Source organism: Pygocentrus nattereri, chromosome 28 (assembly GCF_015220715.1).
Source record: "Pygocentrus nattereri isolate fPygNat1 chromosome 28, fPygNat1.pri, whole genome shotgun sequence".
Lineage (NCBI taxonomy): Eukaryota > Metazoa > Chordata > Actinopteri > Characiformes > Serrasalmidae > Pygocentrus > Pygocentrus nattereri.
The window spans coordinates 11,784,772-11,798,648 of NC_051238.1; the positions used below are offsets into that span (position 1 = coordinate 11,784,772).

General features: G+C 40.7%; 1 protein-coding gene across 1 annotated transcript; it reads right to left on the reverse strand.

Moving 5' to 3' along the window:
- Positions 1-3,122: 3,122 nt before the first annotated feature.
- Positions 3,123-9,423, reverse strand: plk2b (polo-like kinase 2b (Drosophila)). Its single transcript, XM_017723387.2, has 14 exons — positions 9,192-9,423; positions 7,947-8,054; positions 7,742-7,858; positions 7,403-7,532; positions 7,096-7,279; positions 6,747-6,945; positions 6,366-6,513; positions 6,027-6,121; positions 5,778-5,907; positions 5,572-5,652; positions 5,298-5,457; positions 4,720-4,849; positions 4,151-4,261; positions 3,123-3,650 (listed from the first exon to the last, which is right to left on the reverse strand). The coding sequence occupies exons 1-14, from the start codon at positions 9,375-9,377 to the stop codon at positions 3,450-3,452; spliced, it is 1,980 nt and encodes a 659-aa protein (XP_017578876.1). The 5' UTR covers positions 9,378-9,423; the 3' UTR covers positions 3,123-3,449.
- Positions 9,424-13,877: the final 4,454 nt, after the last annotated feature.

Consider the following 13,877-nt stretch of genomic DNA (forward strand, 5'->3'; position numbering starts at 1 on the left):
ATTTATTTATTTATTTTAAATATTTATTTTCTAGTCAGTGCAGCCAATAAGCACAAACTATTCATTTTTCAGGAGGTATTTTTGAGGATATAGACAGAAGATAATACACTCGCATAAGGAAGGGGAAAGAAAAAACATCCTTCTGTCCATCCTTCCACTGTGAACGGGCAACTCTATGCTATGGGTCTAAAAAGATGTGTAAGTGTCTAGAACCCTTACTGAGAAAAGGAAATAGACAAAAAGAAGAACATTTGCGAATCTAAGAAGATGCTGAAAGCAAGTCTAAAAAGACTGGACACTGTAATAAAGGCAAAGACTGGACACACTAAATAGTGAAAAAAATTGATGTCATACTTCTGTGTAATTTTTTGTTAAATATATGTTTTCTACTTTTTTCCTGATACTGAATCATGAATGTCTTGTACTTCATGGTTGTTTTGGCTGAAATTAAATAAATGAAGGGTGGACTGTAGGTCTTGCACAGTACAGTATGCAGGCCTTTAGTTTAAAACCGTATAGTTGAAAATATGTTTACATGTTGGACATTGGTCAAATAGGGGCAGGCCACATCACTGGACCTACAATCGACTTTGTCCACCATGAAAATTGATCCACTGATCATATAAACAAGCTGAGGTGAATTATTATTATTATTATTATCCATCCATCCATCCATCCATCCATTTTCTAAGCCACTTCTCCGTCAGGGTCGTGGGGGGACGCTGGAGCCCATCCCAGCAGTCTTCGGGCGAACCTGTTAAACTTAATGTAATACTTATATATATTTGTATGCTTTGTATATTATATACTTATATATATATATATATATATATATATATATATATATATATATAATGTATATACTTAAGTATATATTCAATATACTTAAACTTATATATTTTGTTTAGAGATAAAAATCCCTTTAATTAACCCAAAAATAAATGCACTGGTGAAAACTTTTCAACTGTACTCCCTAAGTCTTGGTGTTATAAACCGGAAGCAATTAAAATAAACTAAAAAATACAAGACAATTTACACACCAAAAAATAGTATCACTCACTGTCAATCCTCAAATCCTCCTAACTCATTTTTATGCTTTTTTCAATTTGTTTACCTCATTTGAAAATCCCAGTAATTTTTTCATTGTGTGAACATTTCATGAATGGACCAATGCCCCAAAATGACAACAAAATGTTACATTAATGTTACATTGTTACATTGTTACATTAATATACACTAAAAGTAAACAATTTTGTAGTTTTCTGTGGCAATAGTGATTGATTCGGAGGTTGTTAGGAACTGATATATCTTAAGTGTGTCTGAGAGTTTGCTTAGGGGTATTAAAGGACTGATCTCAAGGCTGTGGGAAAGTGACTAGGTTTTTCTCCAAGCAGCAGTGTGAAATTAGGTGGAGCTCTTACTCACTTTCCTCCTTGTAAACACTGATAGAATAGTGTAATGTATTGTTATAAAATACCTTTGTCAAGGGGTCTGGGGTTTGCGCTCCTGCCTTTCCAATGATCCTGAAGTGTTACTGGAAAAAATCTATACATATATAACTAAAACTATGTGGACACCTATACATCACACTCATATGAGCTTGTAGGACATTCCATTCCAAAACCATGGGGATTAATATGGAGTTGCCACACACCTTTGTGACTATAACAGCTTCAACTCTTCGGGGCTTTCCACAAGATTTTGGAGTGTGTCTTTGGAAATTTGTGCCTATTCACTCAAAAGAGCATTTGTGAGGTCAGGAACTGATGTTGGACGAGAACGATTTGCAATTGATGTTCCAGGTCATTCCTAAGCTGTACAGTGGGATGTAGATCTGGGCTCTGTGCAGACCACTGGAGTTCCTCCACACCAAACTTGTCAAACCATGTCTTTATGGACTTTAGTTTGTGCTCAGGGATACAGCCATGCTGGAACAGGGAAGGGTCTTCCTCAAATTGTTGCCACAAAGTTGGAGGCATATAATTGTCTAAAATATCTTCGTATGACCATTATACCCCCTCCACCATATACCTCCTCCTTATAGTAAAGTCTGATTCAACACTCCAGAGAATACCTTTCTACTGCTCCAGAGTCCCCCCAACATCCTTGACCTCTTTCACTTTTTTTGCCTTTAACATACTTTGTTGTCATTAAAATGCACTAGAACATGGACAAAAATGGATAAAAACATGGATAAAAAATGGACATCTGAGGTGAGGAATAAGGTTTTATGGAATGATAAGTCTAAAGTTAAGATGTTTGTATTAAAGTAAAGATGCAACAGAAGGCAGAATTTATGCCGTTAAAGCAATAAAAGACTCTTTTAACCAAGTCTTCAACAATTAGTCAAACACTATGGTGGATCTGTGCAAGTTCATGAATACTGTTAGGTATAAACACATTTTAATACATCATGCAATATTATCTCTGTAAAACATTTGATTATGAAGAAATCCATTCTACAGCAAGATAAAAAGCCCAGGCACACTGCTGAGCAGATCAATATGTAGGCCCTACTGCTGGTGTTCTCAGAACAATGAACCAGCCACCCGAGTCCAGGCCTTAATTTGTTTGGATTACATGGATCGTGAAAAACAGAAAATGCAACCAACTTCAAGGAATGAACTTTGGAGGTGTTGTAGGGAATTGTTGATAAAATATATCTTTGCGTTATCATTAATAAAAGGTTTGCAGCAATTATTAATTTAGAAACTATTAAACTAGAGTACAGAGTCATTGTAACTAAGGCCCAGGCAGCCTTATGTAGGAAACTTAGGCCCTAATGCTTCTAGGCAAGAGGTGTCTGTACCAGGCACTGCTTAGAAGGCCTTAAGAGATAAGCAGACACCTGCATGTAAGAAATTACATGTAAAAGTATATTTAATTAAATTTATACCTATTGCTTTATATCTCAATCAGGCCCTAGATCCGTCATTTCTGGTCATGCTTTTGAAGTTCACAAAATAAATGAAAACCACAGAAATTGTTTAGATTTTTTTATTATTTAAATAAATAAATAAAGATATATTTACATAATAAATATATCTAGTGTCTAAGGAATGAAGACTTTCAGGAACAAAAAATTCTCTCACACACACACATTTTTTTTGCTTTAAGTCCAGTTCTGCTCTCTTTGACTTTCTCAGTTATCTCTCTGTAACCTCTGGTTCCAGCCCAGTCTCTGTTTCCTCACGTCCTTTCATAAACATAATGCTACATCATCCTTTCACTTCTTCATAACCCTGCCCTCCTTTCACCCTGCAGTTTCCAGCTGCTCACAATGTCCACTTTCATGCACTTCAACTCTCTCGCTCTTCTCTTAACTCTTCAAGTAGGTCCATCAGTTAACAGTCTGCTTCTGTGCTTCAGGGAATGTTTATAGGTTTTTGCATTGTCTGCACGCACACACATGCACACAGATGGTATGTACACTCCACAGTCATGCTGTCTTATGATTCTCGGTTGCATCTCTGCTGGAGCATGTTGAGGGAGTACTCCAAGCGGCTGCGCAGCTCCGCATTGCATCCAGCACTCAGGAGCGTGCTCAGTTTGAAGGTGGCCGACACTCTGTCTTCGTTGATGTATGTCAACAGGTAGTCGTCCTGCTGCGTGCACAGGATGAGTTTGGTGTGGTCATGGTAGAAATTTACCTGTTTAGAGAGAGAGTGAGAGAGAGAGGTTTATTTTATTGGAAGTGAAACAGGATGTGGGGTATTGTAACTCCAGGGCTGAGTCACCTATGTCACTGTGTGAGTGTAGGCTTTTTTTAAACCAAAAATAAACAAGCTGGAACAGCTACTCAAGGCCCTACAGGGACAATACGCAATTCAAGGCTGTAGGTTGAAGTTTTACTCTGACTTCATTTCACATTTGTAGAGTATGTTTTATAAGAAGCTGGCTTGTATATAGACAAAGCGAACATTTACTGGAGAGTAACTAATAGGCCAACCTGATCTCAAATAATCTAAATGGCTTGTTATAAGCATAATATTAATTTCTAAGCATAAGGTTGATTTCACAGGATTTCAGATAAATGATTCTGGACTGATTCCTACGAATTTGCAATCATGAGATACTATGTCCTGAAGGAATAGTTTCCTCCTGTGTCTACAATAAAGAATGCTCTTATTGCCTAAGGCTGTTTGTTTACCTGGAAAGTGCCATCGCTGAAGAGCATCATCAGTGCCCGGTCAGACTTCAGCCACTGCAGCAGATAGATACTGGGCTTGTTAGCCTCTGTGTCAATTACCATGTCACCTCCCTAGACAAAAATGAAGAAAAATGAACATAAGCACATTGAAATAAGAATAGTGACATGTTGCTAATATTCAGCCATAAGCCCCTTAAATGATATGCTTCAACTGGAGTTCACTAAAAACTTACAAGCTTGGGCACAACTAAACTAGAAATGCAGCCCGAAGCTTATGATACAGTGTTTTAAATATTACAGCACAATGAACGGAGATTAACAGGATATGAGTAGGAAAAGCATTCATAAAATACGCAAAACATTACAGAGCAATAATAAAGTCCATCTAGACTTTTGACATTGCATGCTTTGAAGCCTTGCGCTAAAACATTGTTAAGCTTCAATGTCAGGTCGGTGATTTCAAGGTCCCCAAATAAAGCAAATTTTATGTGGAAGACCCAGTGGCCTAAACCTGTTCTATCTATCTAAGTCAATTTTGTATATTGAAGGTGTAGGTAGAGTTCACTCACATCCATCAGGTTTTCTTCCATATAGTGAGCGAAGTACTTGAGAATAGTGACCTGGCCCACGCAGTTCTCAGGCACATCCGTTGTGTACATCACAGCACACTGGCCCATTTCAGCATGCTGCAATACAGTCCTGAGAAAGACAGGAAACAAGAAAGAGCACATTATTTTTCCATACAAATCTATACAAACACCTCTTCTCTTTCAAAGAAAAGCCATGACATATATTTATGTGTGTTTTAATATACTACATTATAGTTTTTTGCACTTGTAAATGTTAGGCATTTTTCATTAATGCCTTATATGTTCAAAACCACACTGAAATTTTTTAAATGTGAAAAGATAAAAAGTGAGGTGAAAGGATAAAAGTGTATTTGTAGAAGAGCTACTACATCAAGACATTTATAATTCCAGTATATTTAGCCAACAGGAACTGACAATCGTGTGTCAAAAATATGCAAAATGTGTTGTGTAATCATCACATGTTTGGACAGTAATCACAGACAAGAGTGAGCACTTGACAACAGTGCTTATTACATCAATTGATTTGGACTGGTGACTGAACAAGTCCTAGCACCTACGTCTTATCAGCTAGGAGACTCATGTGTGTTCCGCTGTTGAAGAGGACGCCCACAGTGTTGTCAGACAACTGATAGCCAAAGCCGTATTTGTTGGAATAGTCCACCCACTTAGTCACCCACTGAAGGCTGCTGCATCCGCTAGCCTTGGGGAGCTTGTCAGCTGTGGGAACAAAGCAGGTCACTGGGTTTAATTAAATAGGGATTACAATTACGTTCCAATATGAATGAATTTTCAGCATACTGTGTATTTCAGAGAGGTAATCTCATAGGTTACCTATTGGCATGTGTTCCAGGCAGCCTCGTAGAACACTAGCAACGGCTTCTGCCACAGAGCCTGTAGTGCTGTCCTCCAGACCTACAAACCGACCAGCAACACATTAGGAACACACTCAGCGCCGCTAATGAACTGTTACGAGACAAGAAAATTACATCGACTGACTGATGACAGACACACACATATGTACACACACACACACTCACATTCACTGCTGCTGCTGCAGCTTCCCAGGCTGCCTCTGACGATCATGCGGATAGTGTCTCGTGCTTGAGGCCGCCCGTCGGTTGCCTGGGAAACGGGCTTTCCAACCGGCTGTGACGGAGTCCCTCTTTCCTAAAAAGGCACAGGAAGAGAGAGCGGGCGATGTGAGAACTGTACGTCACTCTCAGGCACATTTTCTCTTTTCTCATCAACACTCTATTTCAGCCAGCCAATGAGAGACCTTGGCTCACCTCCAGTGATGGTGTAGCAGGCGGCTGGTTAATTGATGTCATTTTGAGCTCATGGCGAAGTTTATAGATGTCATCTTCTTCTTTTGCTATCCTGTCTATTAGAGACAAAAAGAGACAATTTTAAATCAATTCAGTTCATCATTCTTAGACCTATTTAACTACAAATTAATTACATAGTAGTCACAGCATAATTTATAGTAGTTACGATCATGTATAGTTAATGAATTAAAAATTAGCCTTAAGTGATTTCATTTTTACTTATTAATTACTTTTTACCTTAAATCTCTTAATTAATAACCTTTTATTAGAATAATCAGGGAATCAATCATGTGTACTTACTGATATTTTCATAATACTTGGCTTTGTCTCTTTTCCCACCGAAGAGGGCAGCTGCAGCCTTCCTGAAAAAGCTCTTGGCAGGGCTGGAGATGTGGAAGTCAGGAGCAGAGAGACAGCAGCTGGCAGGGAGGGTCTCTGGCATGAAGCCCTACGGGAGAGAAATCACACATTCATGTGTTGGTAGTGAACCCCTCAGCCACACTGAGAAAACAATGCACCAACTTTACATAATTCAATGATGTGTACATTATTTCCATAGGAATAACATAATTTACATTAACATAATTTTCTCTTTCTGTTTTGAGTTCATGTATCATGAGGTACTCATTTGAATCAAGTATGAAAAATTAAGTGCTTTTTTAAGTGACACAATAAACTGACCTGTGTGAGAAATTCATGTCGTATGATTTCATCCAGTCGGGGGCGATCCGCTGGGTTCCGGGACAGCATGCTGGCAATGAGTTGCCTGGCGGGTAGTGATAGGGTGGAAGGCAAAGAATAGCGGGCCTCTCTGATGCATCGATACGTCTCCTTAAGGTTAGTGGTCTCGAATGGTGGCTTGCCCAGGAGCATAGTGTACCTGCAGAATAGAGGTGGTGTAGAAACACATTAGGTAAACAACTGGATTCCTTGTCCCCACGACAGAAACTGTGGCTCATAAACCTCTCTCAAGGTTCTTTAGGAAGTTAGTACTAGCAACGCCAAGGTGGTAGAACTCTGCGGGACTTACATGACACAGCCCAGAGCCCAGACGTCTGACTCCCAGCCGTGACCCTGTTTATTGAGCACCTCTGGAGAAAGGTAATTTGGCGTCCCGCAGATTGTCTTGCGTCTGTTGCTGACTGGCTCCAATTTGGCAGCCAGCCCGAAATCGCCAACCTTCAGCTCCATTGAGTCACTCACAAACAGGTTCCCTGAAGAGTAAATAATGAAGAAACACACACCACTGAGTTTACAATGGCTTCTATACCACTAAATGAGCAGTAATGTAGCTATAAATCTTGAAATGTGGGTGGTTCAGAGGTTGTGCTGTGTACCTAGCTTAAGGTCTCGATGCAGGATCTCTTGATCATGGAGATATTTAAGAGCGGACACTGTCTGCTTGAGGTAATACCTCACCTCAGGCTCTGTTAGCACTTTACGTGCCTTCAGGATGTGGGCCAAAGACTGCACAAAGAAAGCATTGACAGGAGGACGCATTAAACCAACACATTCGCCATTCCCTCAGGAAAAAATCTCCCCTTGTTCCCTCACAAACACTTCACCCAATCAAAGGCTGACTTGCCCTGCTATTTTCCCACAGCCACTCCTCTTTAAGACAAGAGACAGGAAGTAGAGTGAAATCTTAAGAACAGCTATTGAAGGCTATGACTCACTCTTCTGCTGCAGTATTCCAGGAGGATGTATATGTTGTCCTTGTCCTCGAAATGATGGTAAAAGTGAACTATGTGTTTGTGACTCAATCCTCGGTGCAGCTCAATCTCTCTGTTTATCTGTAAAGACAGAAAGGTATGTGATGTCAGAGAAAGGTAAAAGCAGCGTGGACTGACAGAGAATGAGATACCTCAGCTCTCCTCTCACCTTCTCACGCTGATGAGGTTTGGCCACACGCGTGTGAGGGATTATTTTGGCAGCAAAAACTTTCCCCGCAGACAAATCAGTCAGCTCGTAGCACTTGGCGAAGCCTCCCTGTGGCACAGAACAACCACAGATTAGCACCAGGGCTGAGTATTGGCAGCATCTTCTCCATAACAACACGTTACAAGATGTAACACACCAGACATATAACAGAACTGACATTTATTGGGTTACTTTTTAAAATGAACCCATTCATGTCCAGCAACTAAATGTCATGATAAGTAAAAAGGCCACAAAACTTTTGTACAGTTAGACTTGGATGTGCATCGTACAGTATTTTTTAGATTTTTAATGCCCTTTGCATACTTTTTTTGATGTTCTGCTGTTTTGTTGAAAAGTCAGTAGCCACACATGACCAGAACAGTTTATGTTTATACGTAACAAATCATATGTATACTTGATTTGAAACATTTCAAGATTTCAGCTCAGGTGAGCACAGAGCTCAGCACAATGGGCAACGGACATGAATGGGTTAAATCAAGCTTAAAAACAAAACCCAACGTAGACCAAACTCCAAATTCCTTCACATTCAGGCACTAACAGGTGTTCTAGCTTCGTATCGAAAGAGGCTAAATTCTGAGCTCATTTTACAGCAACGTTGATCACGAACGTGTTCTGTCTCCCGAAGTGGTTTCTGTTGTTCACCGTTTCTGTGGTTACAAAATTTTTCTATCAAGAAAAATTACATCACGTCATAAAATGCTTTTCTATGCATATTCTGGATATCATCAATACGTAATCACTTTCCAGCTTAAAGAGTGCATAGTCATGTTTAACTGGATTTAGTGCAGCAGTGTGTGTGCAGTGTTGAACAGTAATTTGATTCATATGTATCTTTAAGCGCTATATTTAAAATGTGGCATTGCTTTGTCTGTTCTACCTTATCAAAGGTTAGGAAAAAGGTAAATATCGTAACGCATGTAACCGTGTATCGTAAAAAACTTCCTGACCGGTTATCGCGGTATCGCATTTCCCAGATCGCCCAGCTCTAACGGGAAGCTGCTACATTCAAGCAGCGAGCACAAAGCCCCTTCTCTAAAACGACTCACATGTAGCTTCACAGCCTGTTGGACTTTTGAGGCGCTCAGACCTGCATAACTTTTCTTTGGTTCACAACAAGATCCATAAATACCGACACACACACACACACACACACACACACACACACACACACACACACACCCGCACCTTTCCCAGGACCTTCCCGCGGCAGTAGCACTTCCCCGTGGCCGGGTCTGTGATGATTCTGGACGGCTCTGTGCGGTTCGGGCTCGGCTCCTCTTTCTTGCGACGGGGCTCGCTCGCTCTGCTTTGCTCGCTCGTGCTATCATTGCTGGTCGCCGGCTGGCGCGAGACGCTCCTCGTGGTTTCCATGGCTCCTCAGTAGTGTCTCGCGCGCGCAACTCTTGGCTGCCTGCTGCCGTGCAGCGCGCTTTTATAACGGCGCGCGCGCGCGCCTCGACACGACGTCACGACGAGGGGAAGACCGCACGAACGTGGCTTTCACGGTCGGGAGAACCGAGAGCACGATTGACGACCCTTCACTGCACGACGTGCAACTGTTTATAGCTGCGTTTCCATTTCATTCGTCTTGAGGGCTAAAAGGACAAAAGACTGGAAGATTAAGGCTGCGTCCCAAACCTCATCCTATCACGCTGGACAGTATTTCAGACCAGTGCACCTCAATATTCTTTAACGTAGGACGTGTCGTTTGTGGTTTTCGACGCATTATAATTTTGCACAATCCAGTCAGAGCAAGCATCGTGAACAAAACCGGGTTAGACTTTGCACTGAAGATGAAAATGACGTAATCTGTCTTAAGTATGTGAAATAAGAGCGAGTCTCGGTTACTCTGAATTTGCACAGCACTGGTGGAAGTGATTGTCTACACTGTAAAGTCTGAGCTGAAGTGGTAGAGCGCCACCTTGTGGTTCATATGATATACAGCCATACATTTTGGCTCGTTCTGCACTGCGTTCTGTCCACGCTTCTGCAAGGGTTCTTTAGTAAAGACAATGGCTCTATATAGAACCATGAACACTCACACAATCGCTTGCATGCTCAGAGTGTTGTATATCTTCTGCATAGCACCAAAAAGGGTTCTTCTACTCTTTCAAGCTTGACATTGTAACAACAGCAGAACCCTTTTAGTGTTAAAGGTTCTATCTAGAACCATACAACACATTTTCCATCACTCTGTAGAACCATTTCGCCATGCAAAGAAACATTTAAGCATGTGAATGGTTCTTCGAGTGTTCATGGTTCTATATCGAAACATTGTCTTTACTAAAGAACCATTGAAGAACCATCTTTTTTTGAGTGTAGGGATGTAATGATACATATATTTTCAGGGTCGATGTTATTTTTGATTCTGAGCTTAAGATCAAGGAATATAACTCTTGTTGTACAGAGAACAAACTTAGGCATGTTTAATGCATCAATTTATTTGCTCTTCATTTGCTGAATTTAACACATTAAAAACTAGTGTTAATTAAATAAAATGTGGCCTGTGCAAAAAATTATAGCATGTTTGATGTTTTATGTTTTTCCCGACTACGTTAAATGAGAAAGTGTTCCCTAAAAAATGAGAAAAATGGAATATGTTGGTTTGTTCTCTGTAGAGGATGCATAATAGGATTATTTTCACATAAAAATTCAACAAAACATTTAATGTGGCCAGGGGTGTTCAAACCTTTGCGTACAACTGTACATTAGTTATAATTCTAAAATCCATCTATCTGGGGGGATTTTTTTTTTTGCTCAGGAACTTATAAGACCCTAGTGATGCTACTCGTCAAGATTCTATTTGATTGGTTATATTTTATATGTCAAAATGTCTTGATTATACAAAACTACACAGACTGATTTGAATTCAAATAAATGTACATTTTATGTCAAAGCAACAGGCTGCTAACTAGCAGGAACACCCTGGACAGGTCGCCAGTCCATCGCAGGGCAGACAGACAGAGTCACACCTAGGGGCAATTTAGCACATCCAATTGGCCTGACTGCATGTCTTTGGACTGTGGGAGGAAACCGGAGAACCTGGAGGAAACCCACACAGACACGGGGAGAACATGCAAACTCCACACAGAGAGGCCCCCGGTCACCCGGCAGGGGAATCGAACCCAGGCCCTCCTCGCTGTGAGGCGACAGCGCTACCCACCACGCCACCGTGCCACCCACAAACATCACTGTTATGCAAAACAGTGATCTTATAAAACTTAAAACATAAATAATTCAGTAACTTGAATAAAACTTTAGCATGTCTCTTTTTTTAACCCCCCAAAAGGTGACAGAAGAGACAGATGGGCGTCTCAACGTTTTTTTGACATTATCTTCACTGTTTTTAACTCTCTTTCTTCATTTCAGTTCAGTTCCCTGTTGGTTTGATTTGGAATGTGCTGTATGTGCTGTAGAGGAAACTTGGACCTGTATCAGCTCCTCTCCATGTGAGTAATGAGTAATGACATTCAATAATATATTAAAGATAAAAGCCAACATAGACACATTCTCTGTGAAGCAGTCAGAGACTATCAGGGTATGAGTCTTGTCCAAGTAGCAGAATTGATGTAGGATCAGTGTGTAATTTTCACTTCCTGAGAAACATGATCTTTATAACGAGGCTGAGCTGATCCCGAATCAGTCAGTATGAGGCGTCATAGATGTGTGAGGGTGCTCACAGATGGGCTGGGGAGAGGGGATGGTACAGACATGCTGAGCTGTCCTGTCTCCCACATTTACAGCAGAACCGTCTCTAGCTCCTGCTGGGCTCTCTGTCCTGCACGTGGACAGCACACTGGTCCTCTTGCTGGCCACAGCACACAGCCTCTCAATTCTCTCTCCAGTGTTTGATATTTTAGGACACAGTGTGGAGTGAGTTATATGACCCAGAATCAACAAATTTCCATCTAATCCTCAAAATGCCTTAAAAGGAAAAGCATTTGAGAAGAAAAAGAAGTGTTAATAACAAGGGCTGGAAAATATGAATGACTAAGAGTGAGAGTGTGACTAGAGGCCTAAAATACACTGCACTGTTCTGCATGATCACAAGGCCGGTCACCCTAATGCACATGAGAGAAATGCATGAGGGCCAGAGGGCTCTGTATATATCTCTGTGAGATGACGTGATCTCTCACCATGACTCCTTTCCACTGCAGGCTCTCCGCAGGTCATAAAATGTATGAAAAGGCATGAACTTCATTTAGCAAAAATTAAAGCCATACACTAAAATCCCCAAGGTAATAAACATTTTATTTTTCACAATTTAACAGTACTGTTTGTTTGGAAGTAACCTATCTCTATAACACTGATTTATTCAGTGGGGTTTTTAACATGGGCTCACTTGCAGCTCACTCACTCATGTTTGCCAGGCTGAAGAGTCTCCACAAGATACAGTCACATTCAAAAATACTGGAACATCATGGCCAAGTCTTTTGTTTTTGCAATTCACTGAATACATGTGGGTTTGAGTGCTAAAGATGAAAATGAGATGACAGATCAGAATTTCAGCTTTTATTTCCTGATATTTACCTGTAGGTGTGTTTAACAACTTAGAACTGGGTATCCATTTTTAGGTGAGGAAAAATATACATTCACCGGCCACTTTATTAGGTACACCTGTTCATTGCTTGTTAACACAAATAGCTAATCAGCCAATCACATGGCCGCAACTCAATGCATTTAGGCATGTAGAGGTGGTCAATACAACTTGCTGAAGTGCAAACCGAGCATCAGAATGGGGAAGAAAGGTGATTTAAGTGACTTTGAACGTGGCGTGGTTGTTGAAAGTATCCAGGGCAGTTGTGTGGATGAAAATGCCTTGTTGATGTGAGAGGTCAGAGGAGAATGGGCAGACTGGTTCGAGATGATAGAAAGGCAACAGTAACTCAAATAACCAACCAAAACCTCTGAGGAATGTTTCCAACACCTTGTTGAAAGCCTGCCACGAATAATTAAGGCAGTTCTGAAGACAAAAGGGGGTGCAACCTTTTACTAGCAAGGTGTACCTAATAAAGTGGCTGGTGAGTGTATGAACAGATGTATTTGAAGTCTTTTGTTGTGTTGGGGTGTTTGGGTCATTGATTTGCTCTATAATGAAGTTCCTCCTGATAAGAGATGTATTTCACTGTAAATTAGCAGACAGACTGTTTCTTCTGAATTCATTCTGCTACTACCATCATCAATAGTTAACTCTATATCAATAAGGATTAGTCAGCCTGTTCCAGAAGGAGCAATGCAGGCCCAAGACATGGCACAACCTCCTTGACTGATGAGCATGTATGTTTTGGATGATGAGCAGATTCTTTTTTTCCTTCTTTCTCCGCACTTTCCTGATCCACTCATATCAGCACAATGCACACTAATACACCACCACGTCAGCAGTGCTGAAAATGATCCATTCAAATAATACCTGCTCTGTGGTGGTCCTGTGGGGGCTCCTGACCTTTGATGAATGGGGCAAAGTTGAGATAACATATAACAATGCAATGCGCCTGTGGGCTATTTTAAGGATAGATGTTACATGGTTACATCAAATTCATCAAATCCTACATTTTCTGCAGAAATTGGCCCGATACCAGTATCCACCGATACTGATTTACTATCTCTAATACTAACGTTTAAGGCAGAAACATTCTCTTTATAATGAAGTACACTTTATTTGATCACTCCTATACTGCTGCTAATGCCTATGTGAAACATGCAGTATTATATTAGGGCTAGAGGTGGTGGTGTATCTTCACTTCCTACTTAATACTAGCTTTAACAGACATATGGCACTTGTAACTATTAAAGCCCTTTTTACTGGAGGAGCAATCTGCCAAGCTGGTCAGCCGAGACCAGGCAGTCAAACTGGGTTTCATTATTTCATAA